At 39.4% G+C, this 27,578-nt stretch overlaps 1 protein-coding gene across 8 annotated transcripts in view; it reads left to right on the top strand.

Annotated features, from left to right (window-relative positions):
- DAP3 (death associated protein 3) overlaps positions 1-26,201 on the top strand; it is a 37,230-nt gene extending 11,029 nt beyond the window's left edge. For 4 of the 8 annotated variants that reach the window (XM_008516767.2, XM_070608670.1, XM_008516766.2 and 1 more), the window contains exons 2-13: positions 8,536-8,617; positions 13,362-13,484; positions 14,970-15,071; positions 17,200-17,308; positions 17,442-17,534; positions 18,269-18,399; positions 19,070-19,150; positions 19,239-19,397; positions 19,979-20,038; positions 20,522-20,611; positions 23,296-23,413; positions 24,365-26,201. In XM_008516767.2, the coding sequence (XP_008514989.1) occupies positions 8,576-8,617; positions 13,362-13,484; positions 14,970-15,071; positions 17,200-17,308; positions 17,442-17,534; positions 18,269-18,399; positions 19,070-19,150; positions 19,239-19,397; positions 19,979-20,038; positions 20,522-20,611; positions 23,296-23,413; positions 24,365-24,450 (1,194 nt within the window). In that variant the 5' untranslated portion in view covers positions 8,536-8,575 and the 3' untranslated portion in view covers positions 24,451-26,201. The remainder of the gene's footprint in view (positions 1-8,535; positions 8,618-13,361; positions 13,485-14,969; positions 15,072-17,199; positions 17,309-17,441; positions 17,535-18,268; positions 18,400-19,069; positions 19,151-19,238; positions 19,398-19,978; positions 20,039-20,521; positions 20,612-23,295; positions 23,414-24,364) is intronic. The other 4 variants (XM_070608673.1, XM_070608674.1, XM_070608672.1 and 1 more) reach the window with 1 other exon arrangement.
- The last annotated feature ends 1,377 nt before the right edge of the window (positions 26,202-27,578 follow it).

The raw sequence follows: 27,578 nt of genomic DNA, 5'->3' as shown, positions 1-27,578 counted from the left end.
CTGTTCTTTCCCTCATTGAATTGTCTTGGCACTTATGTTAAAAATCAACTGACTGTGATGTAAGAGTTTATTTCTGAACTCTCAACTCTATTCCATTGATCTATAGACATACGGATCAGACATCTGTGATCTATAGACATATGCTAATACCACACTGTTCTGATTACTGTAGCTTTGTAGTAAGATTTGAAATCTGGAAATGTGAGCCCTCCAACTTCTTTTCAAGGTTATTGGGCCATTCTGGGTCCATTGCATTTCCATATGAAGTTTGAGATCAGCTTGACAATTTCCATAAAAAAGGTTGCCGGGATTTTGATAGGTAACAGTATTTGTTTAAAAAAAAAAGGAACTGATAATTTTAGTGAACTATGTTCTAAAGGAAACAATAGGGGCTGGCCCCATGGCTGAGTGGTTAAGTTCCCGTGCTCCACTTCGGCGGCCCAGGGTTTCACCAGTTCAAATCCTGGGCACAGACATGGCACCGCTCATCAGGCCATGCTGAGGCGACATCCCACATGCCACAACTAGAAGGACCCACCACTAAAAATACATGACTATGTACCAGGGGGCTTTGGGGAGAAAAAGGAAAAATAAAATCTTAAAAAAAATAAAAATAAGTGAAACAGTAGTGTGATAGAGTTACAAAAGAGTTACTCTTGGAAATATAAAATCTAAGAATAATAGATCATACTTGCAGAGTATTGATAAGTAATATAGAGAAGGGACTTGTGTGGTGATTACTTTAAAAAACGAAGACATTTACCCAGGAGAAAAAAGAGGACATAACTATCTTCAATTTATTGTTTGGAAGATGGCTTGTAAAACCCTAGAGAAAGACTGGGACAGTGAATGGAAGCTACAGGGAGACATTTCACCAGTGTGAGATAACTTCCCATAAAAGCTGTCTGAAAACCGTATGGACTGCCCTGTGAGTTCCCATCAGTAGAAATATTCAGGCCCTTGATGACTGACAGTATAGTATGTGCAATGGCTAATGAGAAATGCTGCAGAGTCATAGGTTTGAATTCTGAAGCTGCCAATTTTAGACTGTATACCCTTAGGCACGTTATTTAGTCTATCCATCCCTATTTTCGCCTGGGTATAATAATGTCTACTCCGTAGTATTTTTGTGAGGTAAAGCCTATAAATTGCTTATAGAGCCTGTTTCTGCAAAATACTGAGTGATTATTATTAAGATCATTGTAGTACTAAATCAGTTCTGAACTAGTTCTGAAGAGTTCCATTCTTGAACTGAATCATTTAACCTGATTCTCTTCACAGAAAAACCTGTACACAAATGTTCATAGCAGCTTTGTTCGTAATAGGCCAAAACTAGAAACAACCCAGGTGTCCTTCAACGGATGAATGATTAAACAAGCAGGCACATTCATACTGTGGAATAGAACCCAAGATTAAAAGAACGAACTTTCGATACATAGAACACGAAGCCCAGATGAATCTCCAGAAAATTATGAGTGAAAAAAAAGCCAGTATCAAAAGGTTACATGACATTCTAGAAATGACAGATTATAGAAATGAAGATGAGATTAGGGATTGTCAGGGGTTGAGGAATGGGAGGGGTTAAGTGAGGGTGGGCCCTGGGAGAGGCTATAAAAGAGCAACCTGAGAGATCCTTGAAGTGATGGAAATGTTCTGTATTTTGACTGATATCAGTGTCACTCCCACAGTGGTGATAGTGTACTATAGTTCTGCAAGATATTACCATTGGGGAGAACTGGGTAAAGGGTACATAGGACAATATATTATTTCGTTCAACTGCATGTGAATCTACAATTATAACCATAGTAAAAATTTAATTTAAAAAAAAAAAGCCTATGATTTTTGTGACCACTGAAGTCTTAGCATATAGTCTTTGGGATACCTTTCTTTCTTCTTTTTTTTTTTTAATTTAATTTTTATTGAGTTAATGATAGGTTACAATCTTGTGAAATTTCAGTTGTACATTACTGTTTGTCAGTCATGTTGTAGGTGCACCCCTTCACCCTTTGTGCCCACCCCCCACCCCACCTTGCCCCTGGTAGCCACTAATCTGTTCTCTTTGTCTACATTTTTAAATTCCTCATATGAGTGGAGTCATACAGAGATTGTCCTTCTCTACCTGGCATATTTCACTTAACATGATTCCCTCAAGGTCCATCCATGTTGCAAATGGGACTATTTTGTTCTTTTTTATGGCTGAGTAGTATTCCATTGTGTATGTATACCACCTCTTCTTTATCCAGTCATCTGTTGATGGGCACTTAGGTTGCTTCCATGTCTTGGCTATTGTAGATAATGATGCAGTGAACATTGGGGTGCATGGGACTTTTGGAATTGCTGACTTCAAGCTCTTTGGATAGATACCCAGTAGTGGGATAGCTAGATCGTATGGTAGTTCTATTTTTAATTTTTTAAGGAATCTCCATACTGTTTTCCAAAGTGGCTGCACCAGTTTGCATTCCCACCAGCAGTGTATGAGGGTTCCTTTTTCTCCACAACCTCTCCAACATTTGTTACTATTTGTTTTAGTTATTTTTATCATTCTAATGGGTGTAAGGTGATATCTTAGTGTAGTTTTGATTTGCATTTCCCTGATGATCAGCGATGATGAACATCTTTCCATGTGCCTATTGGCCATCCGTATATCTTCTTTGGAGAAATGTCTGTTCATGTCTCCAGCCCATTTTTTGATCGGGTTGTGTGATTCTTTGTTGTTGAGTTGTGAGAGTTCTTTACATATTATGGATATTAAGCCTTTGTCAGCTATATGACTTGCAAATATTTTTTCCCAGTTAGTGGGTTGTTTTTTTGTTTCAATCCTGTTTTCATTTGCCTTGAAGAAGCTCTTTAGTCCGATGAAGTCCCATTTGTTTATTCTTTCTATTGTTTCCCTTCTCTGAGAAGACATGGTGTCCGAAAAGATCCTTTTAATACTGATGTCAAAGAGTGTACTGCCTACGTTTTCTTCTAGAAGCCTTATGGTTTCAGGTCTCACCTTTAGGTCTTTGATCCATTTTGAGTTTATTTTGGTGAATGGTGAAAAAGAATGGTCAATTTTCATTCTTTTACATATGGCTTTCCAGTTTTCCCAGCACCATTTATTGAAAAGACTTTCTTTTCTCCATTATATGCCCTCAGCTCCTTTGTTGAAGATAAGCTGTCCATAGATGTATGGTTTTATTTCTGGGCTTTCAATTCTGTTCCATTGATCTGTGCACCTGTTTTTGTACCAGTACCATGCTGTTTTGATTACTGTAGCTTTGTAGTGTGTTTTGAAGTCAGGGATTGTGATGCCTCCCATTTTGTTCTTTTTTCTCAGGATTGCTTTAGCAATTCGGGGTCTTTTGTTGCCCCATATGAATTTTAGGATTCTTTGTTCTAATTCTGTAAAGAATGTCATTGGGATTCTGATTGGGATAGCGTTGAATCTGTAGATTGCTTTAGGTAGAATGGGCATTTTAACTATGTTTATTCTTCCAATCCATGTACATGGAATGTCTTTCCATCTCCTTATGTCGTCATCCAATTCTCTCAGAAAGGCCTTGTAATTTTCATTATATAGGTCCTTCACTTCCTTAGTTAAATTTACCCCAAGGTATTTTATTCTTTTTGTTGCGATTGTGAATGGTATTGTGTTCTTGAGTTCTTTTTCTGTTAGTTCGTTGTTAGAATATAGAAATGCTACTGATTTATGCAAATTGATTTTATACCCTGCAACTTTGCTGTAGTTGTTGATTACGTCTAAGAGTTTTCCAGTGGATTCTTTGGAGTTTTCTATATATAAGATCATGTCGTCTGCAAACAGCGAGAGTTTCACTTCTTCCCTCCCTATTTGGATTCCTTTTATTCCTTTTTCTTACCTGATTGCTCTGGCCAGGACCTCCAGTACTATGTTAAATAAGAGTGGTGATAGAGGGCATCCTTGTCTCGTTCCTATTTTCAGGGGGATGGCGCTCAGTTTTTGCCCATTGAGTATGTTGGCTGTGGGTTTGTCATATATGGCCTTTATTATGTTGAGGTAGTTCAGTTTCTATGCGCATTTTGTTCAGAGTTTTTTTTTATCATAAATGGCTGTTGGATCTTGTCAAATGCTTTCTCTGCATCTATTGAGATGATCATGTGGTTTTTATTCCTCAGTTTGTTGATGTGGTGTATCACGTTGATTGATTTGCAGATGTTGAACCATCCCTGTGTCCCTGGTATGAATCCCACTTGATCATGATGTATGATCCTTTTGATGAATTGCTGTATTCGGGTTGCCAAAATTTTGTTGAGAATTTTTGCATCTATGTTCATCACTGATATTGGCCTGTACTTTTTTGTGCTGTCCTTGTCAGGCTTTGGTATCAGTGTGATGTTGGCCTCATAGAATGTGTTAGGAAGTGTTCCGTCCTCCCTAATTTTTTGGAATAGCTTGAAAAGGATAGGTATTAAATCCTCTCTGAAAGTTTGGTAGAATTCCCCAGGAAAGCCATCTGGTCCTGGGGTTTTATTCTTTGAGATGCTTTTGATTGCTGTTTCAGTCTCTTTCCTTGTGCTTGGTCTGTTCACATTGTCTGCTGCTTCTTGACTAAGCTTTAGGAGATTGTAGGAGTCAAAGAATTTATCCATTTCCTCTAGGTTATCCATTTTGTTGGCATATAGTTTTTCATATTATTCTCTTATAATCCATTGTGTTTCTGCAGAGTCTGTTGTTATTTCTCTTCTTTCATTTCTGATTTTTTTTTATTTGAGCTTTCTTTTTTTCTTTGTAAGTCTGGCTAGGGGTTTGTCAATTTTATTTATCTTCTCAAAGAACCAGCTCTTTGTTTCATTGATCCTTTCTACTGCCTTTTTTGTTTCAATAGCATTTATTTCTGCTCTGATTTTTATTATTTCTCTCCTTCTGCTGACTTTGGGCTTTGTTTGTTCTTCTTTCTCTAGTTCAGTTAGGTGTAGTTTAAGATTGCCTATTTGGGATTTTTCTTGTTTGTTAAGATGTGCCTGTATTGCGATGAATTTTCTTCTTAATACAGCTTTTGCTGTATCCCATATGAGTTGGTATGGCATGTTATCATTTTCATTTGTCTCCAGGTATTTTTTTTATTTCTTCTTTAATTTTTTCCGTGATCCATTGCTTGCTTAATAGCATATTGTTTAGTCTCTACATCTTTATGCCTTTCTCAGCTTTTTTCTTGTAATTAATTTCTAGCTTCATAGCGTTATGATTGGAGAAGATGCTTTTTATTATTTCAATTTTTTTAAATTTGTAGAGGCTTGCCTTGTTTCCCAACGTATGGTCTACCCTTGAGAATGTTCCATGCACACTTGAGAAGAATGTGTATTCTGCTTTTTTTGGATGAAGCACTCTATATATGTCTATTAAGGCCAACTGTTTTATCTTTTCGTTTAGCTCCACTGTTTCCTTGTTGATTTTCTGTCTGGATGATCTGTCCATTGATGTGAGTGGGGTGTTGAGGTCCCCTACTATTATTGTGTTATTTTTGGTATCTTCTTTTAGGTTTGTTAATAGTTGCTTTATGAACTTTGGTGCTCTTGTGTTGGGTGCATAGATATTTATAAGCGTTACTTCTTCTTGATGAAGTGTCCCTTTGATCATTATATATTGGCCCTCTATGTCTCTCTTTACCTGCCTTATCTTGAATCTGTTTTGTCTGATATAAGTATTGTGACACCTGCTTTCTTTTGTTTGCCATCAGCTTGGAGTATTGTCTTCCACCCCTTCACTCTGAGCCTGTGTTTGTCCTTGGAGCTGAGGTGTGTTTCCTGGAGGCAACAAATTTGTTGGATCTTGTTCTTTAATCCATTTTGCCACTCTTGTGTCTTTTTATTGGAGAGTTCAATCCGTTTACATTGAGGGTGATTATTGATGCATGAGGGCTTAATGCTGTCCTTCTGTTGCTCGTTTTCTGGTTTTCCTGTGTTTCCTTTGTTTCTCATCCTGTGTGTTTTAGCTACCCATTGACTTCTGCAATTTCTTATGCTGGGTTTCCTAGAACTTTCCTTATTTATGTTTTGTGTCTCTGTTCTGTTTTTCAGTTTAGTGGCTACCCTGAAGTTTGTATTCAGAATCTCGTGCATAACATAGTCCATTTTCTGGTGGTCTCTTACTTCCTTAGCCTAAACTGATTCAGTCCCTTTCCTCCTCCCGTCCAAAATTATTATTTTCATCTCTTATTCCAACTTGTGTTGTGAGTTTGTGCTTAGAGTGATAGGATTGTCTTTGCTTTAGTGATTTCCTTCCCTTTCTCCTAATGCTATAGTTGAATATTTGCTATCTTGTTCTGATTCTATTTGTCTCCCTACTCTGTGTTTTGTGACACCTTTCTCCCTTTTTTTCTTTTTTCAGGTGTGAGGGCCTTCTTGAGGATTTCTTGTAGTAGAGGTCTTGTGGCTACAAATTCCCTTAGCTTTTGTTTGTCTGGAAAAGATTTAATTTCTCCCTTGTATCTGAAGGAAATTTTTTCTGGATAGAGTATTCTTGGCTGAAGATTTTTATCCTTTAAGGTTTTGAATATGTCATTCCAATCTCTCCTAGCTTATACGGTTTCTGTAGAGAAATCCGCTGAAAGTCTGATGGGGTTCCTTTGTAGGTTATTTTCTTCTGCCTTGCTTCCCTGAGTATTCTTTCTTTGTCATTCATTTTTGCCATTTTTACTACTATATGTCTTGCAGTAGGTCTTTTTACATTGACAAATCTAGGAGATCTGAAACCTTCCTCCACACACATTTCTCTCTCAATCCCTAGATTTGGGAAGTTCTCTGCTATTATGTCGTTGAGCACACTTTCTGCTCCATTTTCCTTTTCCACGCCCTCAGGAATTCCGATGATTCTTAAGTTGCATTTTCTCATTGAGTCTGCTATTTCTCGGAGATTTTCTTCAGTTTTTTTAATTCTTAGTTCTCTTTCTTCCTCTGTCTGGAGCCATTCAACCTGTCTATCATTGATTATGCTAATTTTCTCCTCTATGGTGTCTGCATGGGCATTCCAGGAATCTGTATTCTGTTTTATCTTATCCATTGTATTTTTCTTCTCTAGTATTTCTGATTGATTCTTCTTTATAGTTCAATCTCTTTTGTGAAGTAATTCCAGAACTTGTTGACTTGTTTCTCTATATTTCCCTTTACCGCGTTGAGTTTTTTGATGATAGCTATTCTGAATTCATTTTAACTTAGTTTACCTATTTCCAAGTCCTCAGGACGTAATTCTGTGATTTTTTGTTTTCCTTTTGGTCTGGAGCTTTTATAAATTGCTGGATGGTAAAGGAGTAGTTTTTGCACATAATGCTACTATTTGGTTGCAGTTAGAGCCTGTCGCCGCTAGATGGGGGTCGAGAACAGCGCATTCTGAGCCCTCCACCTTCAGCACTGATGGCGGCGCACAGCATGGGTTGGGGAGGAGAGGCACTTTCTCTCATGTGGAGACCTGGATTCCGATCAGCTCTCGCTTTCTGGTTTCCTGGGGCCTTGGCTTGATGGGGTTCCCCCACGTGAAAGCTTTCCCCCATTAAAGGATTTCTGCTACACTTGTCTGTGGGAGTCCTGGATGATCTCCCAGACGTGCAGCCCCTCCCCCGCTCCTTCCCTCACCCGCGGCACCAATCCCAGTCTCTAGGGGAGGGAGTGAAGATCTCTTACCCAGTTCCAGCTACTCCAAGGGCGGCTCCGGCCTCTCCGCCCTCTGTCATTCGGCTGCTGTGGGTCTCTGATGATCTCTGTTATTAGGAGTTTTTGATTGGAAAGTAGTTGCTCCTTTTGGTTGTAATTTGGAGGGGAGAGAGTCCCCTGCGGGCTCACTCCACCATGTTGCTCACGTCACTCCCTTTTTCTTTTTTTTTTTCAAAGATTGGCACCTGAGCTAACATCTGTTGCCAACCTTCTCTTTTTGCTTGAGGAAGATAGTCTCTGAGCTAACATCTGTGCCCATCTTCCTCTATTTTGTATGTGGGACACTGCCACAGCATGGCTTGATGAACCGTGTGCAGGTCTGTGCCCAGGATCTGAACTGGCAAACCCTGGGCCACGAAAGCAGAGTGCACAAACCTAACCTCTACACCACTAGGCTAGTGGTGTTTTTACAGTTTTTAATAATTCATTCTCTACAACTGTGAACATTGTTATATGTATTTCCCAGTGTACATTTATGAGTGATTTTCTAGAATAAATACCAAGGAGTAGAATACTTGGGTCATAGACTTGTACATTTTCAACTTTACAAGATAATGCCAAATTTGTATTTACACTCCCATTGACAGTGTGTGAAAGTTCCCAACACTTCATAGCCTCTTTAATGTTTGCTATTTTCTGACTTTTTCATTTTTCCCAATATGGTTGTGAATGGTATCTCATTGTGGAGGTTTTAGTTTACATTTCCTTGATTTGTAATGAGGATGAAAATCTTTTCTTGGGTTTACTAGCCATTTGTATTTCCTTTTCTGTGAAATGTCTGTTTGTGTCTTCTCATTTTTTTATCAATTTGTAGGTATTCTTTATTTAGTCTAGATACTAATCCATTGTGCAAATATCTTTTCCCAGTTCTGGCTTGCCTTTTCACTTCTTTTGAGAGTGCAGGACAATGCTGAAAGGAATGACAAGGCTTATCTCCAGGGTCCATAAGGTGAGTCCTAACTGACCTGAATGCTTTGTGCAAACTGTCTTTAGGTGGCTTTCTTGTTTTTAGATGGATTCATTGTATCCAGAGTAAAACTCTCTGGAGAGCTTCAGCTGACTAGTGTGTTAATTTACAAGTTTACACTCAAAAGAACAGTCACAATTCCATTCTTCTGCCCATAAACTTGACCCCCAGCTGCCCTAAAAATCTTCAAATAATAGGTCTCAGTAGAATAGTTGTGCTTGAGAATTTACCAGCCCTAGGAGAATTAACATTTTAAAAAAATAGATAAGCTTGATTGCCATTATCTATATTAACTTTTATTATTCTCTAGTTGGATTACTGATTATCCTCCCTTCATGAATTATTTAAAAGAAAAATAGGAGCTGGCCCTGTGGTTGAGTGGTTAAGTTCGCGCGCTCCGCTGCAGGCGGCCCAGTGTTTTGTTGGTTCATATCCTGGGCACAGACATGGCACTGCCTCAGGCCACGCTGAGGCAGCGTCCCACATGCCACAACTAGAAGGACCCACAATGAAGAATATACAACTATGTACCGGGGGGCTTTGGGGAGAGAAAGGAAAAAAATAAAATCTTTTAAAAAATAAATACATAAATAAATAAAAACAAATAAATAAATAAAATAAAAATAAGTTGCCAGTTTAGACCTTTAACGTCTATCTGATAGGTTAATAAAATAATAAAATCATATATTAAAAAAGACCATTCTGTTGCTTTACTTCGTTCTTTCATGTATTTTAGCAAATACCTTCAGTACCTTCCATATGGCAGGTACTCAGGTATCTAAGATGACTCGTTTTACTAGTAATGGTTACTAATTGTTGGGTATTCATTATGTGCCAGGCACTGTGCTAAGTGCTTTATTTCTTTTAATCCTCATGACCAACTCCTGAAGTAGATAATATCTTTGTTTCACAAATTCAGAAACTGAGGATTAGAACGGCTAAGTAACCTGCCTAAAGCAACACATTAGGAAGTTGTAGAGCCCACACTAGATGCCGGATCTTTCTGACTTCAAAGCATGTGGCCTTAACCACTGTGCTCACAATAGTGCGCGTTATGGTCCACGTTCTCCAGGACCTCAAGGTCCAGTAGTGCAATCATGAATAAATAGTCGTTATAGTATGGTACTGTTACAGCACCCAGGAGGAGCACCTAACCTGGATTAAGTAGGATCCAGAGGAAATCCTCTCAGAGTTAGTCCTGAAGGATGAGAAGTGAGCCAGAGGGCTTAGTCACTTCCATCTGATCATTTAATTATAGATTAGATTGTCTAGAAAAGGAGCCCTTCCTCCCATAGGATTTATCTTTTTTCCAGGGGTTCATGATAAACTTATGTACATAAAATAACCCATAATTATAAAATGAAAATAAAAGCAAGGATCAACAGAGGGATGGATTCTGCCCTCACATAATTACATTAAAGGCTGAAATTTCTTCCTTAATAGCAGATAAGAAAGACCTGAATTGAAACTGCAGAAAGGTGTCAGTGAGAAGAATTTTGTGCTTTTTGTAGATTGGTTTAGAGTAACCTTGACTGGCTTATGAATGCTGTTCTTTCAGGAACTGCATGATTTTCATTCTGAAACTGTGCAGAGGCAATTGTACATATGGTTGTTTTCCTTGGAAATAAGAGACTAGCTCGGTGATGCCATATATCACACCATAAGAAGGAAGGAATCCATTTTGCTAGCTTTTAATTTGCTGCAAAAAGCATTTAACTAAAAAGTTATAGGATTCTTATAGAAATAGCACCACCTTGTGGCCCTTGAATATCTTTAATTTTCCACTTGGCTGCTACTTTTTTTAAAGACATGGTGTTTTCTCTCCAGTTGAATTGAGAAAATTGAGTAGTATCAGTACTGGGGTGTATTATTCAGATTGCTATGCTGAGGTAACACCCTGAATTCTCATTGGCTTAACACAATAAATGATATTATTTGTGTTGTGTGTATATGTTTTGTTTTGTTTTGTTCTTACTGTTACAATATTTCCAAAATGGTTTGCAGGCAAATGTGGGAGGGGGTAGACATAGGGAGAAGGTTCATCATCTTGGGATGTCATCTCAGCATGTAGATTTTAAGATTGCCATAGCAGGGGAAAAAAGAATTTATACCCACTCTTAACTGGCTCTGACTAGAATTTTTTTTGGTTTTTTTTTTTGAGGAAGATTAGTGCTGAGCTAACATCTGCTGCCAATCCTCCTCTTTTTGCTGAGGAAGACTGGCCCTGAGCTAACATCTGTGCCCATCTTCCTCTGCTTTATATGTGGGATGCCTGCCACAGCATGGCTTGCCAAGCGCTGCCATGTCCACACCCAGGATCGGAACCGGCGAACCCTGGGCCACTGAAGCAGAACATGTGAACTTAACCACTGTGCCACCAGGCCAGCCCCTCTGACTAGAATTGATACAAGTTATTTCCATTTACAGCTCATTAGCCAGAAATAATCACATGACCCCGATCTATCTGCAAGGGAGGCTGGAAATGTACAGTATTTAGGTGTTTGATAAACATTGCTCTCTCTGCCATTCTCCAACAAAGTTGGAGCAACTTTATTATTACTTTACCCTTTTACTTCATATTAAATATACAAGTTCTGGTTCAGTGGTTTCTGGGTGCAGTTCACTGAGTTGCATGTAGTACGATTTACTTTCACTTAGTTGGCTGATTCACACGCTCCCCCATTACGTGTCCTTAATGAAAGATTCTTTATTCCAGGGCACAAGTATGAAGTATTTGTGGTGTGTTAGGTATTTGGAGAAGGAGCTACAGAGAGGAATAAAATCTGATCCCTTCTCTTCCAAGTGTGTGTGGACTAGAATGGGAGACAAACTTATGTGCAACATAACATGATATAATAAAAAGAATAGAGATTTTGGTGTTAGACGAACTTTGATTTGAATTCTGATTTTACCACCTACCAACTCTGTGACCTTAGGTAAAATTACTTAACTTCCCTGAACCGCGGTTTCCCCCATCATAAAACAGGCATAATATTCAACCTATATTCTAGGATTCTTGACTCAAAAATAATGGCTGTAAAACACTGTATTGCCTGGCATGTAATAGGTACTGAGTTAACAAAAGCCATGAATGCAGTTCAAGGCAGAGTAAAAATGCCATGCAATACAAAGAAAGTGCTATCAGCAGAGAGGGAAAGATAATTACTTTTGGCTGGAGGTGTCTAGCAAATCTTCACAGAGGATGTGACATTTGAGATGAACCTTAAAGGATAAGTAAGGTTTAAATAGAGAGAGAGGGAAGTTGAAGTAGAATGAGCAGAAGCATAGAAACATAAAAGTGAATAATGTTTTAGCATATGAATAGAGTATAGAGTTCATGACGGGATGAGACTGGAAAGGTAGATTGAAGTCATCACAGCGGCCTTGATAATCATGCTAAGGCCTTCGAGACTTATTTTGACATTAGTCAGGAACCATTCAAGCTTTTTGATTAGCTGAAGATTAAACCTATTATTTGGGAGGACAAATCTTTAGACTATGAAAGATGAAGAGTCAAAGATTTAGAGGTAAAGATACCAGTTAGAATGTCGTTATGGAGTTTAAGATCCTCTTATAAAATGGGTATAAGAGTTATGAGGGGTGGTATAAAAATAGTATACATTGCTGCACTCGTGAAGCTGCATGGTGAGACTGAATATAACCTACAGGCAGCTTTCACATTACCTATTGATTTACCAAGCAACTTCCTTAATTCAGCGAGCTCTCACATCCTCATTCTGCTTCTGCTGGCTTCTAATCTTTCCCTTGTAATGGGCATCTTTTCACTTCTACATGAGGTCTGTTATCACTAAGCTCAGCTTGGGGGTTCTCCACTTAGCACTTTTTCAATTTGTTTCTTGAAATCTCATCCTCTCCCTCGACTCCTCCCCACTTCAGAGGCTTCCGTGTGCAGTTCACTGACTTGCCCGTAGAGCAGTTTATTTTCACTTAGTTGGATGCTTTACACACTCCCTCGTTACATGTCCTTAATGAAAGATTCTTTATCCCAGGGCACAGCTAGCATTATTGTGGGGAGTGTAATTATACCTATCAAATAGCAACATTGCACCGATCCCCTAGTAACTGAGGTGACTGTGATTGCTAAACGGCTGAGGATCGTGCCGTACTGGCCACCATTCATTACTGTGGGCACGAGCATTAAACGGAGTCTCCTGCTTTAGGTTGTTAATAGCTATGCTCTGCTCCAGAACAATCTCTAACAGAATCGTTTGTTTCCATATGGAACAGAGCCATGACACAGCAACACAACACATTCAGAATATGAATAATGTGATTGGACTTAGAGAATTATAAATAATAACAAGGATTTGTTTTACACAAAACTAAAATGTATGGTAGTGACATTTTTCCCTGTTGCAGACATGGCTTAAAACCTCATTGTTGGGGCCGGCCCCGTGGCCAAGTGGTTGGGTTCGCATGCTCCGCTTCAGCAGCCCAGGGTTTCGCCAGTTCAGATCCTGGGTGTGGACATGGCACTGCTCATTGGTCCATGTCGAGGTGGTGTCCCACATACCACAACTAGAAGGACCCACAACTAAAATATACAACTATGTACTGGGGTGATTTGGGGGAAAAAAGCAGGAAAAAAAGTAGATTGGCAGTTGTTAGCTCAGACGCCAATCTTTAAAAAAAGAAAAACCTTATTGTTGTAGCAAGCATAAAAAACCTGATAATTCCAGAACACTAAAGTGGTTTCTTTTTTTAGTTGGACGCTGGACATTTTTTGCACACGGGGAGCCAGGCACCCCAAAACCTTGCTGCTCATCTGGATAATCAGGTTCCAGTTGAGAGTCCCAGAGCTGTTTCCCGCACCAGTGAGAGTGACCCGGTGAGTTGCTGATGTATATTTGGATTTTTTTCAGGGCATATAATTTGTGTTGCTGTCATTTTACGTATCAGGAAAACTGAAACCCAAAGAAGCTAAGCAGGTTTACATATAGTCAGACAAGACACACGAGACAGCATTCTGGAACCCACATCTTCCCCTTCCCTGCCTGATACTGTGGTAACATCAAACACTCAGGCAAGTCAGTCCCTATCTGCTCTGATTTAATCCCTACTATTAAACTGACCTCCTGCCAAAGGATTTGTTGGGCATAGATTAGGTACATAGTACCTTAAGTAATTAAGGTATTAAGTCACTTCCTTAGAAGTTAAATGTAGCAGTTATTATTGATCTTTTCTGTATGATTGGTCAGCAAACTTTTCCTTAAAGGACCAGACAGTAAATATTTTAGGCTTAGGAGCCAAAGTGGTCTCTGTCACAACTACTTAGCTCTGCCATAAACAAATGGCTATGACTGTGTTGCGTAAAACTTTATTTACAGAAACGGGTAGCCAGCCATAGTTTACCAACCCTGGTAGGGAGAAGCCTAAAGAAAGCAACTTACTTGCCCGACATCACATAGCAGAGAAGGTACAGAACCCAGTTTTCCTGATAACCAATCTGGTACTATTTTCTACCTTTCTAAGTGGATTTCCTAGTGTCTTGAGAGGGCACTAACTTGATTTATTGAGAAGAGCAGCATTTAAAGTGAAGTTTGTCAGCAGAAGCCAGGATTCCAGCAGTATCCAGTGTTGCATTTTCTACTTCAGGTCCCATTAGGCTAGATGTTGATTTCTTTTCTCCTTCCGCATTATTACTGCTGCCTCTCATAAATGAAATTAGTTGTGTGGTCTGTGCTTAAATGTGAAGGGAACCAATAGCTTTTTTCTCTCTTTTTGTCCCTACCCCTACCCTCTGAGTCTCCCCATCTTAACATATGCTGTGCATGTGGGAGGGAAAAAAATAACTCATTACCCAAAACACCATCTCAGCAGGGTGTGTTTTATTTACATCTCTAGCATTCACCTACTTTCACAAGCACAAAATGAAATAGACTAAGTGAATGAAGTCATTGAAGTGTCTTTCAGCTTTCCCTGTAATTGTAGTCCCTTTATCTGCCAGTTCCTCTGGGGTTTCTATGGGAACAGGGGCGTGCAGATGATCTTGTCACATGACTGGAGCATCTCTATACACAGCACAGAAGAATCCAGATGGCAAGAATTGTCTTTGCTCCCTTCATATCTAGGGTTTATGTTGCTGAGCAACTGGCTTCATCATTCAGGCCAACACCAGCTTTATATACACATTGTGAATTTGGGGACAACAACCAGTATTTTTTTGTCTGCGATAAGAAATGAAAGATATCTTTTCTAGCTCTGAGAGATGAATGTTTCCTCAATATGGCCTAGCAGGCCCCTTCCACTTGTTCAAAGTCTTTGCCCCTTTGTCTGTGACCCCATTATACCTGTTTGCATTTTTGTTTCATAGGCAAAGCATGGGGAGCAGCATGAGGGTCAGCACTACAACATACCTCTCCAGGATCTGAAGGCTGTATTCCCCCATGGCCTGCCTCCTCGCTTTGTAATGCAGGTGCTCAAAACAGGGGAAAGAATGGGAGGGAGCCCAGAACACAAGCTGTTAATAGCAGAGGGGTGGGATTAAATGAGAAGAAAACTATAAAAGATGAAATTTGAATCTAAAAAAAAAGGTAAATTCAGCTATTGATTATCTTTTATAAATAGTGCTGTTACTATAATTACTTGAAGCCAGTGTTTATCTGCGGTTAACCTCTTTAAATCCTTTTTGGAGCCAGGCAAACTATTCTTAAAGAAACAAACAATATCTTGCTATTTTCCTTGTGTTAATCAACAGATTTCTAGAAACTTTGGCATTCAAATAATTTTTAAAAATAAATTTAATATTTGCCTTAGCAAAATATCATAAAAATACTTAACGTGCTGTAGAAAAACAAAATCATAATATATTCCTGAGCCAAATAGAAGTGATATTTGGATTAGATGCATCTTTGTTGTTCTTCAGTCTCACAGATTTTCAGAAAATGTAGTTTTGTGGTCATAACTTCAACCCAAAGAGTGTAATCTTGGGTGCTTTATAGCCATTGAAAGAATTCATGATTAAATGTAACCATACTTCATTGGTATAATTGGTTCTTTTGACTAACTCCTGCTGAATTATTGTCAGCCTCAGAAATTATTCTTTCTTAACGAAATATCAAACTTGACCATGCAGCTGATTTTTAGCCCAAGAGCCAGAGGATGTCATTTCTTCACCATGCTTTATTTTAAGAAGTTAAATGAGACACCAATAAGGAGCTAATTCTAGACATAGACAGCTTTGTCATCAAGAATTTTGTTGGGGGCCAGCCCCGTGGCCGAGTGGTTAGGTTCGCGCACTCTGCTTGGGCAGCCCAGGGTTTCCCAGTTTGGATCCTGGGCGTGGACCTAACACCGCTCATCAAGCCACGCTGAGGCAGCATCCCACATGCCACAACTAGAAAGACCCACAACTAAAAATATACAGCTGTGTACTGGGGGGTGTTGGGGAGAAGAAGGAAAAATCAAAAATTTAAAATAAAAAAAAGAATCTTGTTAAGTTTGGAAATAGGACACAACCGGAAGAAATAATCTGTAATGGCACTTTAAACTGTTCCAAGACATTCATAGTACAATCTCTAGCTTCAGGGTTGTGGGGGCCTAACTTTAATTAACCATTCAGGTTGCTTTCAGAATGGCTTAACCACCAGTGTTTTGGAGAGAATTACTCATACATTCTTTCCATAATTTCCGTTTACGTAAAGGCCAACTCCCTTACCATTGTTTGTGTATTTTAGTACTGTCATATTACCTAATATGGCATTTCTGTTTTAATATCTGTAGCGTGTTTTTGAAGGTTTCACTTTCCATTGAGTTTGCACTAACTTGTCAAGTCCTTCTCCAATCCAGTTGTTTGCTTACGATTTCTTTAAAAAATACATTATTTTAATCCTTATCTGATATGCTTGCAAATAGTATTTGTTAGATATTTATTCTTACCGTAGACATGATTAAATATTTTATTTGCAAATCACTTTTACACATATCAGTGCTTCCCAAATTTTTCCACCAAAGTATTCCCAGAGGCAAAAAGGGAATGAACTTTATGTGTCAATTCTCTGGTGTGTCTGTGTGCTGGTAGTGTCTAGCCTCACAGCTCTGGGGCAGTTGGTCACACCTGCCCTGAGCTGCCATGTGTGTAGTTCTAGAGAAGAGTCTAAATGGTTATAGTAGTAAGAATTAGCTAAAAATAAATTTCAAGGAATTAATATTTATTCAGTGTTTACCATGTGTCAGATACTTTGTTAAGCATTTTACGTGCTTTTAATATTGACATCAGCCCTAAGTGGTATACATAGTTATGTTATGAGATGTCTGGATTATTTGTGGATTTCAACCAGCTGATGTAATATCTGTGCTGCTTTTACAGAAACAATCAAAAGCTCACTGTTAGGTTACTTGGTGTGGGATAATGTGCTTCAGTTTTTAGATCAATTATATGGACAGATTTTCAAATTCAATACCAACCCAACCTCTCCTATCTGAATAAATGAAAAATATGCAATTTGGTGCTCTGGTTGCTATATTAGGCTCAGTCTATATACTAAGAACTGTCTAGAAGTCCCACACCCCACCCTCTCCTTCCTCCTTCCCTATTTTGTTAGGTGAAGACATTCAATGAAGCTTGCCTGATGGTAAGGAAACCAGCGCTAGAGCTTCTGCATTACCTGAAAAATACCAATTTTGCTCATCCAGCTGTACGATATGTTCTCTGTATCCTTTCCCGCCTGCCTGGGCTGTCTTGAGCCAACGCTTTCCTCAAATGAGGCAAAAGAAGAAATGCAAGAGCACTACTTGTTGACAGAAGTGTCCCTGCTGGTGATGTTTTCTTTAACAAGTGCTTTAGATGGGGAGAAGGGAACAGGAAAAACCCTCAGTCTTTGCCATATTATTCATTTCTGTGCAAAACAGGACTGGCTGATACTGCATATTCCAGATGGTAAGACTTCCTATCTTCACTCTGTCAGGGTTAGTTATCCTGTTACTGTGGTAGGTTGTGGCTTTAATTTTCTGACAGGGCTCTGCTGGCTAAGGGAAAGGCCTTTGCTCCAGGTGCAGAGTGGTCTGAGCTAATTCATCATGATTTTTTCATACTACTGACAAGCAGGTTGCAAGGTGAAGTAAACGCAACAAGAGGAAATTCAGCTAAAAGCTTCCTGGAGGCTTTTGATGATAATAATGAAAGATTTTGGCCCAACAGCCCCCACTTTGATATGTAATGCCCAAGAGCATAAACTCCCACCTTAGAGGTCATCACAGGCTTTAGTATCATCAGTCAACAATTTTGAGTACCCACAGAGCCTTTGACATGGTACTGTTTTTCAGCATTCTAGAGTTGTCAGCATGGATCTTAAAAATTTAAACTCCCATACTTTGCATATATCCCTCCTTGTTTTGTTCAATGTTGTGTGCATCTACATTTTCTAACTATCTTTGTAAACTGCCAGGAAGCTGAAGTGACCTTTAATCCACCTGGTATGCCTTGTGTATTCATTGTAATGATAATGTTTACTCTAAGATGGACCAGACAAAAAAGTAAACCTCTGAAGCAAGAGGGCTTTAAGAAAAATATATGAGAATCTAAAGTCATTTCCTATAACCTAAAAAGGCTTAGAGTATTTTGAGTTAAATACAGTCAGTTCCTGCCTGGTTTGTTTTCTTGTGCCCTTTTAGCACATCTTTGGGTGAAAAACTGCCGGAATCTTCTACAGTCCACCTACAACAAACAGCGTTTGGATCAACCTTTAGAGGCTTCGATCTGGCTGAAGAATTTCAAAACTGCAAATGAGCGTTTCTTGAGTCAGGTGACTAAACTCCCAGAAGTTTAGTGACGGACATTCTTTAAATAGATTTTAATCTTTGTGCCCTGAGTACCCGTAAACTATGGAGAACTAGTATTGTAGTTGGGAATAACTGTACCATTTGGGGTTTTTTTCCCTCGCACATTTTACTCACAGAGAGCTCACAACCTGAAACTCATTTATCCATGTGAAATAATGAGGCAGCAATAATTCTCATCTTGTGGGTACAAAAGTGGAGAACAGATTGATTCATTGACTTTTCCAAGGTCACAGCCTCCAATCCTCTAAAACAAATTTTCAACTGTATAATTTTCTCCACATAAGATCTTTTTCGGAACCAGAATTGTATTGGTAAAATTGTTTAACAGTGCCTGGATACGCTCTCTAGGCCAGGGGTTTTCAACTCTGGATATAAATCAGAATCACCTAGGAGCTTGTTAAAAATGCGGATGCCAAGGCCTCATCCTGGACCTTTTTAGTCAGACTCTCTTTTTAAGCTCTGGGCATAAAGGGGCTAGAAAGCTTTCACTTCCATACTGAGGTCTCTTACAGAGCTTGAAAAATAGATTAAAAAATGGCTCCTAACAACCTTAGCCTCCTACCTTCTCAGCTAGGGATGGGTTCATCCTTAGGCTGAGTAGCCTTTTTTGATTTTTATTTTGTTTGTTTTTAGATAAAAGTTCAAGAGAAGTATGTCTGGAATAAGCGAGAAAGCACTGAGAAAGGCAGTCCTCTGGGAGAAGTAGTTGAACAGGTATAAAAAAGACACTGAATGTGTACTGCGTCATAACCAGAGAAGGCCTCTGCTAGGACTATAAGCCCCCGTCTCTCTTTCCTTACAGGGCATAACGCGAGTGAGGAACGCCACAGATGCAGTTGGGATTGTGCTCAAAGAGCTAAAGAGGCAAAGTTCTTCGGGTATTTTTCACCTCCTGGTGGCAGTGGATGGAGTCAATGCTCTCTGGGGAAGGACCACCCTGAAAAGAGAAGATAAAAGCCCAGTAGGAAAACTGAGTTTCTCTATTCTGGTTTCTCTGATTTCTGATACCATCATGTATGTAGGCTAGGATGTAGCCTTGTAGACCATTCAATCAATATATTTTCTTCCCGGAGGAGTATTTGAATTAAGATGTATAGTGAAAATAGCATCAGAAGGAGAAGGTGATGCCGAGTTCCACCATCCATTGAAAACTAAGGGAGAGTATTTTGAAAAGAGCATGAAGCTACGTTTTCTTTCTTTGTCAATTTTTTCTTCCTGTTTTCTTTTCAAAATGAGGCTATGTGATCTGAGTGGAAAAGATCAGAAGCTTCAAGGAAGGGGGTGGTTTGGGGCAGTGGGTGTTTTCTCCCGGGGTGACTGTTTTTAATCTGCAGAAGCATGGCAGTTTCAGGGCCGGTGGCTAGGTAGCTTGTCTCAGAGGTTGTACCTTCAGGCACTAAGTAGTAGTTGAGGATTTTTCAGTTGTTGTCAATTCATTTGTCTCAGGGGAGCATCCAGGCAAAGCAAGTAATGATCTCTTCTCCCCCGTCCCTGTCTCTCCCGGCCCTCTCTCCTCTGTTGTACACACTGACGGACGTGCAGATTGCCCCAGAGGAACTAGCGCTCATCTACAACCTGAGGAAAATGGTGAAGAATGATTGGGTGAGTGCGTATGCCTAACATATTTCAGAAGGAAATGGATTTTCATTTTAAAGACCTTCAGCACCTTGCTAATACTTTCCAGCCCCTAATTTTAGGGACAGAAAGTTCTTATATCTTATTTAATTCCCATAACTGTACCAAGATGAAAATCTATGTATTTGGTTTCTCATCTTTCCATTTGACTGCAGTAAGCATATTCAAAACCATTTTATTTAAATTTTGGCATAATTTTATTTTACCTGCAATTGTTCAAAGTGTTTTTATATCTTCTTATCAACTTTGGAAAAGATTTTCATAAATTTTAGATCACGTAGCAATTTATTGTCAGAGCCAAATCTAGAAGTAATAACCAACGCAGTTGACATTTAACTGTGCTAGGCCACACCGCCATACCAGTGCATGGCAAAAAAAAATCTACAGATGATCAAAATACATTCTTCTATCTTTTTCAGCTTTTTCTAATTTGGCTTTTCCTCATTTCAGCACGGAGGCGCCATTGTGTTGACTTTGAGCCAGACTGGATCTGTCTTTAAGCCTCGGAAAGCCTTTCTGCCCCAGGAGTTGCTGGGAAAGGTCAGATCATTGGAAAATTGGTTTCCCCTTAGTCATTTTGTCTAAAGAGAGACTTTTTCTTTTTTTTTGACATAATTTCAGATTTTGAGAAAAATAGTATTTCTGTATGACTTCACCCAGATTCCTAAAACGTTAAGACTTTACCATATTTGCTTTCTTTCTTTCCCCCCACCCCAAGAAGGTTAGCCATGAGCTAACATCTGCCAATCCTCCTCTTTTTCCTGAGGAAGACTGGCCCTGAGCTAACATCCGTGCACATCTTCCTCCTCTTTATACGTGGGACACCTGTCACAGCATGGCTTGTCAAGTGGTGCCATGTCTGCACCTGGGATCTGAACCAGGGAACCCTGGGCCGCCGAAGCGGAACGTGCGCACTTAACCGCTGCGCCACCAGGCCGGCCCACCATATTTGCTTTATTTTTCTCTCGCTCTCCATCTTTTTTCCTGAATTATGTGACAGTAACCTGAGACATGATGCCTGTTTTTCTCTTAAAAATGTCTATTTCCTAAAATCAGAGATATTCTAACATATCACCACAACACAATTATCAGGATATTGACATCAATATAATACTGTTACCTAATCTATGAACCTTATTCTTATTTTTCCAGGTATCCCAATATCCTTTACAGAAAAAGAAAGTCCTGGATAATGCATTGCATTCATTTGTCATGTCTCCTCAGTCTCCTTTAATCTGGACCCTTCCTCAGTCCTTGTCTTTTATAACTTTTGTATTTCTATTTTTGAAGAGTACATGCCAGCTATCTTATGGATTATTGTATGGAGTTGTCTCATTTTTTTCCTAATTATATATGATGTTAGAAGTGATGTTGTATCTTCTCAGTGCATAATATCAGGAGGCACAGAAAACCTATTTCTCCGATTACTGACAGTGTTAACTTGGAACACTTAGTTCAGGTGGGGTCCACCTGTTATCTTCTCAGTAAAGTTACTATTTTCCTTTTGTAAGGAGTAAGTATCTTATGGAGATATACTTTGAGACTAGGTAAATATCCTGTTACTCCTCAAACTTACCATTATTAGTTTTAGTATCCATTGGTTATTCAGTTATTCTAAATCAGTTATTATGATAATTGTAAAATGGGTATTTCCTCGCTCCATCATTTCTTCTAAATATATCAGTTGGCTTTCTATTATATGCAAGAACTTTCCTTTATCCCTTATGTATTGATTTGTTTTGGCGTAGACATGTGGATTCTTATTTAATGGGTTCCAAACCTTTACTATCATTATTTATTTTGGTATTTAAATTATCCCAGATTTGGCTAGTAGGAGCCCCTTCAAGCTGGCTTCTGTGTCCTTTTAACATGTCCCCATCATTCTTTAAGCACTTCTTAATTTTGGCACAACAGCATGTTCCAGACTCAACTTGTACTTTGCACGCCCCAGTCCTAGAATCAGCCATTTCTCCAAGGAGCCTTGGTTCATTTAGAGGATAGTGGTATTTAGAAACCAAGAGCTGAGTGTAGGTGGACTCATTGCTGCTAGGGTGCCACTTCTTCTAGGCCCTCGAGCAGAGTCAGTAAATAGATGTATGTGATACTCATACATGCATGCCTGCGTGTATGCGCATGTATATGTATATGTACTGTATGCATATATGTTTATATATATACGTCCATACACATCTATATCTGTTTCTCTATTTATATTAAAAAACTATGAGTTCATACTGATACTTCCACTTCAAGGCTAGCATCACAGTATTCATTATATCCTTCCCCCTTTCCATATTTGTAACCCTCATCTCCAACAATAAGAAATCTGCCTATTATCCACGCTATATTTACTTATTAGCTCAATCTTAGATTACAGCAGAAGTAGTTTCAGAATTGCTAACCCTTCACTCTATAAAAAAGAACCGTGAACGACAGCGTAGTATCTGTTTAGTTTTTGTCTTTAGCCTAAGGCTCTCTAGTCCAGATACTCCATTCACAAGTTAACTTGGGTTAGTTTCCCCCTCCCTTCACTGTTATGTTTGGAATTTGAAATACAGTTTGATTGATTCAATTGTTTCAGTTTGTGTTCCATTTAGGGCCTTTTCCCCCATCCTTGTTAATTTTATTTATTTTCTGTTTTTGAGTATATGAACTGTCGGAACTGTTGTTGACTGTGGAAGTCAGAACCGTAAGAAAAATCAGAATATATATATGTATGTACACATTCAGATAAGTGGCATCCTCCCCTCAAGAATTATTTCTTTTTTAAATATAATGTTTGTGGCCATAGAGAGCAACAGTAGCCAGCTGCTCTGTGCAGAGCCCTGTACTTACAAGGCAGGGTAGCTGGAGAGTGAGAAGTAGAGTAGAATAGAAAAAAAGTGAAGACCTTGCCATCAAAATGTTGAGATAGGGCCGGCTGGTTGCGCAGAGGTTAAGTGCGCACGTTCTGCTTTGGCAGCCTGGGGTTCGCCAGTTCGGATCCCAGGTGCAGACATGGTACCACTTGACAAGCCATGCTGTGGTAGGCGTCCCACATATAAAGTAGAGGAATATGGGCACAGATGTTAGCTCAGGGCCAGTCTTCCTCAGCAAAAAGAGGAGGATTGGCGGCAGATGTTAGCTCAGGGCTAATCTTCCTCAAAAAAAAAAAAAGTTGAAATAACATTGATCTCTCTGCTGATTTGTCGCTTAACAAATACTCTATTGTTTTTCTTCTCCAGGAAGGATTTGATACCCTGGATCCCTTTATTCCCATCCTGGTTTCCAACTATAACCCAAAGGAATTTGAAAGTTGTATTCAGTATTATTTGGAGAACAATTGGCTTCAACATGAGAAAGGTCAGTTGTTTAATTTTTTCCTATCAGGGCTTTGTGCTCACAGAAGAGTCCCACTGAGTCAGAGCCTTCATTTCTTCTTCCCTCAGCAGAAGCCAGTAATTTGTATTTCATCTTTTTTCTTTTTATCTTGACTTCTTTCTGGCTGATTAGATGGTACAGAAAGGTGTAGGGATGGGGGGTGGTTAAGGTTTAATTTACAAAAAACGTTGTAACTCTCCCTGAATTCTCATATTACTCTAGAATAAGATACTCATGCTAAAAGAGGAGGCCAGGCTAAGCCCAGCCACTGGGCAGTTTCCAGATGTTTGGGTTGCTGTCATAGTCTAGCATCGTTGCACTTATTCATCATTCAACAAACTTTGGTTGAGAGACTAATGTGCTAGGACACAGAATAATTGATACTGTGTGAGAGTCTACCCCAGCACCAAACCAAATCCTTGCTATACCTGTCCTAGTATCTGTATATGAAGGCATTCCAGCTGTTGATTTTACCCTTACTTTGACCGGGGGTGGGGAGGCTAGGGGGCATGCAGAGGAACAGTAAGACTACACTATCACTAGGTAATAGAGAATTAACTGCCATTGGAATAAGTTAATATTGGCCTGGAGGGCAGAGTGTAAAGCAGCTGCAGCATGGTGGGCTGGGAGGCACAGGGGGGAGATTCCTAAGGGGGCTGGAAGATTTGACAAAGTCCTAAATTCAAGAAGATATTCTTGGAACAGAGGGAGAGAAAGATGCTGGATTGGAGGAATAGAGACAGTAAAGGAAATTATCCATAGAAAAATTAATAATAGTTTATTGGGATAAAGGATGTAAAAGTGAGGTCTCTTGGGAGTGCTAATTACATCAGAATGTAATGTGGATAATGTAGCCTCTGTCTACAGAACGTTCTGGGTAACACCATGCTGCAGGGAAAAACTGCCAATTGTCTGTCTTTGACTCCTTTTTAGCTCATACGGAAGATGGGAAAAAGGAGCTACTATTCCTAAGTAATACGAATCCTGGGCAGCTGGAGCGGCTCTGTGCCTACCTCTAAGCCATGGTCACGTGTGCAAGACGACGGACATATCCTTTAAGAGAACCAGGCCCAAAAAGATGGGACAGTGCCACAGTACACAGGAAGAGCAGCCGTGCCCCTCGTCACGGGCCCGGACAGCACTGCAGCCAGCTCCCAGCCTTCATTGAAATGCTTCCTTATGAAGTGACTGTAATGGCACGAAGACATCCTCTTGTTCCTGAAACTATTATCAGTTTATTAGATGTGGTTTTCACATTTTTAAATAATCATGGATCTTTTCCTTAAAAATTAAATTATCTTTCTTAAAGTTTTGTGTTAGATATATAAGATGGAAAGAGCCTTCACACTGGCCACATTGAATTTCTCTGGCATTCTGCTCCTTGGGGGTCTGAAGAGACTAAATTCTACCGAAATTTCCAGTAGTTGTGTTTTCCAAACTTTATTCAATTCAGGAGATTGAGATTCACAGCTTAACTTCTCCCCTGAGACACAGACCATTCACTTCCTATTTATAATTTTATTGATAGCAGCTGAGAACCTCACTGACACGCCGGCCGAGCCTGGCAGCTTTGTATGGTATAGCCCCTTCTACAGGTTCCTGAAGAATTAAGTACTAAACCCCTACAGCGTACAGTGTATGTCATGAATGAACTTATCTTTGATGCATGTAGAGTAGTACTATCTGTGTACCATCTTTGGGAGATTTGAGAAAATAGTGACTCAACCCAATTCCAGTAGAGTTAAACTCTCTCACTGTACCCACGTTGTTGGTGTCGAGTCAGAAGTTGGATTCCCAGATCTGCCACTTTATTAGCTTTCTGTCTTAGGGTCTCTCAGCCTATTTCCTTCTTTAATTTCACTTTATCTCTATTTCACCTTATCTAATGGTGATGATAATGTCCAACTTTCAGGGGTTTTGTGAGAATTAAATCACATAATAGACGTAAAGTACCTCATACATAGTAGGTACCCATTAAACAGTAGGTAGTTACCATTTGTAACTTGGATTTTATAATGCTTTATTTGGAAAATTACTGTGAAGGAGACAGTCTGTGAATGTATATCTGCTTCCTCTCTAGAGAGCCAGCTTCCTCTACCCCTAAATCGCCTCCTCGAGGATTCCTTATCAGAAATAGAACTTCCGCCCCTGACCCAATCCCCAGTCAGTTTAGCTGGACTGTGTTCTAGCATCAGACTCAGACAACAGCCTTACAGAGACAGCTTAACCAGCTCCCAAAGTGGAACGCTTGAACCCATTTAACAGTCGCTCTTAATATGGTTCTGCTTCTCTGATTGAACTCTGATTGATACACCTCCCCATATGGTTAGTCAAGCCTTTAGATTTATCTTTTCAATAGCTCAGACTTTCCTCCTCTTCATCCTCACTTCCAGTGCCATCGTAACCGCGCCTCTTCTTGTTTGAGTTACTGTAATCATTTGCTAGTTTGTTTCTCTGCCCCCACCCATTCTTGGCTCCTCCCTCCAGTCCATCTTTCACAGGACTGCCTAGTGAGCTTTCTAAACACAACCTATCACACAGTTCCCTTAGTTGATGTCATTCAGTGGCTTCACTATGCCTTTTTTCCAATTATTTGTGCCATGTATATGTTTAAAAGTTCAAATTATACATAAACATATGTCATGGAAAATCAGGTCCTTTCCTTACTCTCAGCTCCCTTTTCTAGAGGCAACTTCTGTTCCAAATTCCAGAGACAAAATTCTATACAAAAAATAAGCATGTTTTTAAAATAAAAGTGTACTATTCTATACTTGGTGTTTCCACATATCTTGGAAATTGTATCTATCAGGATTCTTTCTTGTCAATTGAGTGCCTGCTCTAAGTAATTTAAAAAGAAAAGGAATTAAGTAGCACACAGAACCTTTAAGAGGGACAGTCTCAGAAGCTCAGCAGCCACAGACAAATCCTGACCACAACAGGGGGGAGAGGTGCTATGATAATGGCACCAGTGCCACTTATAAACATCAACACTGCAACCTATGCTAATGACAGCAGCAGCTAGATCCCAGAAACTCCAGTGCTGCTGCCTCCCAAAAACAGCAAGATGCTGCTTACCAGAAGGTGTTCACTGGCCAGGACCTGCATCTAATTGGCAAACCTGATCCTTGGCTGCAAATGAGGCTGGGAAATTGGCTTCCAGCTTTGGAAGGCTAAACTCATATAATCAGTGTGCCTCATTCTCTTAACTGAATATGGAATAGTAAGTTGTATGACTACACCATCAATATATACAAAGTCCTTACTAAAGAATTACCTAATTACTTTTGTAATTTGCTAAATATGGATTCTTAATTTTTTTCCAAACACTCTATCATAATCTACCCTATCCAGTCCTCTGTTTTTCTTTTTTTTTTAAAGATTGGCACCTGAGCTAGCTGTTGCCAATCTTTTTTTTCCCCCCCGGTTTATCTCCCCAAATCCCCCCCGGTACATAGTTGTATATTTTTACTTGTGGGTCCTTCCAGTTGTGGCATGAGGGACGCCACCTCAGCATGGCTGGATGAGTGGTGCCATGTCTGCGCCCAGGATGCAAACCGGTGAAACCCTGGGCCGCCAAAGCAGAGTGCGAGAACTTAACCACTCAGCCACAGGGCCAGCCCCAGATTTCTTAATATATGACACCAAAGATGTGATCCATACAAGAAAAACATGATAAATTGGACTTCATCCAAACTTAAAATTTACTCTACAAAAGAGACCATTAAGAAAATGAAAAAGACAAGCCATAGACTGGGAAAAAATATCCGTAAATCATATGTCTGATAAAGGACTTGTATCCAGAATATATAAAGAACTCCTATTAGTTGTTAATAAGAAGATAAACAATTTAAAAATAGGTAAACAATTTGAATAGACATTTCTCTAAAGAAGACATATAAATGGCTGATAAGATGATGAAAAGATGCTCAACATCACTAGTGATCAGGAAAATGCAAATCAAAACTACAATAAGATACCACTTCACACGTACTAGAATGGCTAAAAGTCAAAAAGAAGACAACCAGCGTTGGGGAGGATGTGGAGAAACAGGAATCTTCACACATGGCTAATGGAAATGGAAAATGGACATAGAAATTTTCCAAAATGTTTCCACTTTGGAAAAACAGTTTGGCAGTTCCTCAGAATG

The sequence above is a fragment of the Equus przewalskii genome, unplaced genomic scaffold (assembly GCF_037783145.1).
Source record: "Equus przewalskii isolate Varuska unplaced genomic scaffold, EquPr2 ChrUn-9, whole genome shotgun sequence".
Taxonomy (NCBI): Eukaryota; Metazoa; Chordata; class Mammalia; order Perissodactyla; family Equidae; genus Equus; species Equus przewalskii.
This window is presented reverse-complemented; position numbering and strand designations above follow the sequence as displayed.